Genomic DNA, 4,991 nt, shown 5'->3' on the forward strand with positions numbered 1-4,991 from the left:
CCGCCGCCGCCCCCGCTGCTGCTGCTGCCGCCGCTGAGCCGGAGGAGGAGGAGGACGACGATGACTTCGGCATGGGTGCGCTCTTCTAAGCATGACTTGGTGTCTACGGTCCGAAAATTCTTTTAGTTTTTTCTTTTCGTACTTTACAAAAAAAACCATACTTGTGCAGGGCAACAGCGACCCAATGCCTTCGTGCTGTGAATGTGTGTGCCTTAGTGGTGCGGCGTATCCTTCGTTCTCTTTCTTGCCCATGTGATTTCTGGCATCAATTTCCCTAAGCAAACATCGATAGAGGAGAAGCCCACAGTTGCAGTTGTCTCTCCTGTAGATGGTGGCACGCGTCCTCGTGGTGCTTCTCACATACGATGACCCAGAGTGCGGTGGGGCGGCGGACGCGCTAGTGGATCACCTGCAGCGCGACTGTGCCGCGCTGGCCGACAGGTGCCAGCTGTCTGTGAAGCCAATAGCCATTCTGCACAACGCATCCCACCGGGACGCATTGTATCGTACGCTTCAGGATCTCTTCCAGGTGAAGCCACAGGACATCTACGTCATGACCTTTCTTAAGGAGAACAACCCAGAGGAGTACCGCAAGGTGCGGGAGCTATGCAACGGAGTGAAGCCTTGTCGCATCAAGCACCAGCTACTGACGCACTTGGCGAACTACAGCGACGTTGGACTCATCATACGGAACCTCGTGCGTCTCGTGCTGCATGAGATGACGAAGGACGTGTGAGCCAGTACGTGTATGTGTGAGATTGATGCTGTGCTTTTTATGGTGCACAGGTGGGTACAATAGAGCACATCCACTGATTATTGCACTTCCCCTTCTACCACTACCACCACTGTGACCACAAGCCACAAAAAAGGCGGCTGTAGAGTAATTGTTGTAGTCCGTATGCTCCCATAGCTCCATTTCTTCCTTTTGTTTTTGATGTGTGTGGAAGCGCAAAGTGGACACGGGCCGTAAAAGGATGAGCATATACCGTGGGGACGCGTCCGGAGGAGGTGGCATGCTTGCTTTGGTACGCCCACAGAGCGTGCCAGCGAAGAAACCGCTGGGCGCAACGAAGGACAAGATTTCCCACAACCACCATCAACATCATCGTCGCCAGCACGTCAAGCAGCCAAGCGCTGCGAATACACAGCGACTTAGTCTTTCACTGGATAGCCCAAGTGGGCATGGAGGCTCCACAACACCTGACATGCTCCAGGTCCTGCAGCTCAGGAATAGCGTCCACAACTCTCGCACCAGTGCGCCGACACTGGACATAAATGATGATTATAAGGATGAAGCCGGCGAAGAGGATGCCTCCCGTCAGTGCCCTTCCTCCGTGCTGTTATGGACGTCGGCAGAATCAGCGCCGTTAGTGGCGTTGGTGTCCAATCTCTCGTCTTCATTGTTGCTGTCAACGACACATGGGCGCTCATCACGGAGCGGGGAACCAGAAGAAATGAAGACGTCAGCACCCCTGCGCCGCATCCCAACGCACTACCTTCTCCCAGAGACACGACGACGTGCTGCAATTACTCTCAGCAGATGGTGGCGCTTGCGAGGTCTGCGTGCACAGGCGCGTCTTCTTCGCGTCATAAAGTTAATACAACGAGTGGGACGCGGGTATGCGGTGAAATTGCGGCTTCGACTTCGGGCCGTGCCTCAGAGAGAACAACGACTATCTTTCGCCCGCAGCGTGCGATTCTGTGGGAGCATTACTGCGTGCCTGAATTCGTACTTTGGCAAGAGCATCGATAGGCTACCTGAGGACGGACAAGGTCTCTTGTGGAACAACTACGACGACGTGCTCAACCGCAGCCGATCGGCGGTGTCGAGGTCGATTGTGAACGCTTCCCGGTCTTTTGTGAAGCCACATGCCTCCATGGGGATGGCGAGGAGGAGTGTGCGCGGCGTCCGGCTGGTCAACTTCGACTTGGGTGACGCTCCCCCCTCCGTCTCGTGCGCCTCCTTTGACAGCGCAGAGCACGCCCGGTTTGGAAGCATCTACGAAGAGAACGACGTGGATGGTAACGAGAATGACGCTGACAATGTGCAGAAACCTCCCGTAGGGATGTCACGCCACAGTAGCGCACGCCTCCCGCCTGTGCGCCGGCTTTCACTTTTCTCCTACACAGAAGAGCTGGTGGAGGACCCGGAACCGCAAAACGAGGCGTTCTGCTGCATCCTCAACAGCCGCGCCTCCTTCGACCCGCTTTCTATCAAGGTGGCGCGCCTCTCGTCTTCCCTTAGTGTTGCTGACTTGGGGCCGTGGAATCCGTACGCCGCAAGGCGAAGTACTATTGCGCGTGTCTGCTGGTCCCCATCCATTCTTTAATGCGCCACCAGCTTCTCCTGTCTCTATGCCCTTCGACCGTCGCAGCAGTTAGAAAACCAGTTAGTTTATACAGAGCTTTCTTGACTCGCCGTGCAAACCACAGAGATACGGAAAAAGGGATGGGCGTAGCAGATGGAGGTGGGACGCCTAAGCCTGGCTCTACTTTTTCTCTTCCTTCGCAGCCCATGTACTCTCAACTCAGCATCAGGTTTTTTTATTATTATCCATTTCGGAGATATACACTCAATATACCTTTTCCCCCCTTGGAGGACACCCACCTCGTTCTGCAATGAGGACTATCGTCTCTTCATTGAGTATAAAAGGTCAATGCTGCGCACCTCCCCAGTTTGATGTATTTCGTGTTGCTGCTCGTTGCACGTGCGTCTCTGTTGATCTGTCAACCGTTGCACTGTCACACACTTTGTGTTACTCTTTTTTTTTCGGTTCCCCAATTGAAAATGAATGCCGGACGACGGGGCTTGATAACGCTCTTACACCATTGAATCAAGCGCTTCTTTGCAAATCTTTTCACATGTTCAAAGCAATCTCGGAATTCCCCGAGCTCTTTTCATATTCGCTTCATTCGAACTTGTTTTCTTTTCTCCGCCATTTTTGCCTCCCCGCACTTGGGACAGTAATGAACGTATCCTCAGCAACAGATCAGCACTTGCTACTGAGCATCGTTGCTTCGTGGTGCTTCGTTATGTACAGGCACACTTGCTGCCTCTGATGTTTTTACGTAGAGTGCTGCACACAACGTATAAAATTCAGCTCCTGTTTTGCCAAAGCCCCCTCAGGATGCATCTTGGTGGTGGGCTGTGGAACGTCTAACAAAAAGCTGTCAGTCGCATATGGGTCATAAAGCTGGTTTGCTTTCGTGTGCGTGTGTGTGTATGTGTGTGCGACTGTCTGCCACCTTCTCTCTCTCTTTCCCTCCCGTTTCTCCGCCGCGCAGGCCAGAGACCTGAAGCGAAGTAATGACGGTGACGGTGCGTCACGTGCTGCTGTGCGTGCTGGCCCTTGCGCTGTGCTGCGCCTGCGGGTGCGTGGCGGCGGTGCAGCAGAATGAGGTGCCTGGCAACAGCGGTAGTTAGCTCTCCGGGCAGCCGTATGCACTGAGTGGGGCGTAGGTGGGGAACGTACGTGCATAGAGGAGGCCACGCCAACCACTCTATGACTTCTGTGCCAAATATAAAGACCCTAGCCGAGTGGGTGTGAATGCCGCTATAAGTGGGTCAGGTGATTCTGGCAATTGTGTGCGCCTGTTGGCTTCTCTGAATGCGGCGCTCCAGCGGAGGAAGCGGAAGAGTGTATAAAGGCAGCAGTAAAGAGGACACACCGGTGCCTTCAAAAAGCTCCATTGGGCTACGACGAGAATGCGTCATGTGCTGTTAGCGCTGCAGCTGATGCTTGTAGAGTGGATCAGGAAACTGTGTGTGCTGGACACAGGGGCAGCGACGGCTGAGAGGAACATGTGGATGCGATTTATAAAATAGTTGATTGATGCCACCAAGGCAGTGAAGGATGCTACCGGAGGCTGCATGTGTGGGTGTACACGCGACTAAGAGTGTCGGGGAATTTCGAAAGTCACAAGACCACGTCGGAGCAGAAGCGATTAGCGAAGATGGTCTGCAGACCGCTGGAAATTTGGCGATTAGTGCATTCTATTATATATTGGCAGCTGAGTATGCAATGGGGGAGTCGTCTGCGCGTGTGCAGACCATTGGGCGCAGGGCGAAAGAAGCCAGGAGGGTTGTCGCAAGCCGTATACGACCTGAGCCTCACCCGAACAAGCCAGCAGGCGAGAGGCCAGGGCCGTTGAGGCCAACAGAGGGCACGTCGCCCCGCGTTTGACAAGGATGGGGAGCTATCCGGGCCAATACGGAAGGGCACAGGTGTCGTGAAGACTGATAACGAAGCCCCCTCAGTCACAGGCACTGCCACAGCTGAGGTGGGACCGACCGCGGAGAAAGGAGCGCCGCTGATGCGGCAGCAGTGGCCTCTTGCAGCATTCGCATAGACTGCACCAACATTGGCACCGATGTAACGCTGGACCGCAGCAATACTCACAAGTGGGTGCGTGCACCACTTATTCTTGTCGTGGCAGTGCTGGCCTTCTTTGCCGTGTGATGAATAGTTGGGGCACGGGAGCATTATGGTTGACGAATAAATACATACTATTCTGTGCGCTGGCCTCCCTTTAATCTGTGTGCTTTGTTTTCGCTTTGGCACACCTAATGTGGGCACGTCACATCGTTTGCCATCTACAAAGGAACGCATCTCTACACGCTTATGCACGTGCGCCGATAAACGCCGCAACTACGTGCATACGTCACACCTCCTTGTTTCCGGTTGCTGGGCTTTGTAATGTGGGGTGCTGTGGCATGTGCCACGGCTGTTGGTTTCGTACCTGTTTTTTTTTCTTTTGGGGTAGTCGACTGGGAAGGGGTTTCTCCCTGCGCCACTGGGGTTCTCTCTGCGTGCACACTACTCTCTCTCTCTCTCTCTTTCCATTATGCAGTTCAGCAGTTTCCAAGTCGAAGTGATGATGATAATGAGTCGCCACGTGCCGCTGTGCGTGCTGGCCCTTGCGCTGTGCTGCGGCTGCAGCGGCGTGGTGGTGGCCGCCGCGGGGGTTTCGCTCAGTCGGGATGATGCGCT

General features: G+C 54.4%; 4 protein-coding genes across 4 annotated transcripts; 3 read left to right on the plus strand and 1 right to left on the minus strand.

Moving 5' to 3' along the window:
• Positions 1 to 328: 328 nt before the first annotated feature.
• DQ04_11301000 (hypothetical protein) lies at positions 329 to 736 on the plus strand (the record flags this gene model as incomplete). The annotated part of the gene is made up of 1 exon (XM_009316491.1): positions 329 to 736. The coding sequence occupies one exon, from the start codon at positions 329 to 331 to the stop codon at positions 734 to 736; it is 408 nt and encodes a 135-aa protein (XP_009314766.1).
• Positions 737 to 974: 238 nt separating this feature from the next.
• On the plus strand, positions 975 to 2,330 carry DQ04_11301010 (hypothetical protein; the record flags this gene model as incomplete). Its single annotated transcript, XM_009316492.1, has 1 exon — positions 975 to 2,330. One exon carries the CDS (start codon positions 975 to 977, stop codon positions 2,328 to 2,330), a length of 1,356 nt encoding a protein of 451 aa, XP_009314767.1.
• A 289-nt stretch (positions 2,331 to 2,619) lies between these two features.
• DQ04_11301020 (hypothetical protein) lies at positions 2,620 to 3,060 on the plus strand (the record flags this gene model as incomplete). The annotated part of the gene is made up of 1 exon (XM_009316493.1): positions 2,620 to 3,060. One exon carries the CDS (start codon positions 2,620 to 2,622, stop codon positions 3,058 to 3,060), a length of 441 nt encoding a protein of 146 aa, XP_009314768.1.
• Positions 3,061 to 4,662: 1,602 nt separating this feature from the next.
• DQ04_11301030 (hypothetical protein) lies at positions 4,663 to 4,991 on the minus strand (the record flags this gene model as incomplete). The annotated part of the gene is made up of 1 exon (XM_009316494.1): positions 4,663 to 4,991. A coding segment is annotated over one exon (329 nt), but the record flags the coding sequence as incomplete, so codon positions are not given.

Source organism: Trypanosoma grayi (genome assembly GCF_000691245.1).
Source record: "Trypanosoma grayi strain ANR4 Tgr_1130_V1, whole genome shotgun sequence".
NCBI lineage: Eukaryota > Euglenozoa > Kinetoplastea > Trypanosomatida > Trypanosomatidae > Trypanosoma > Trypanosoma grayi.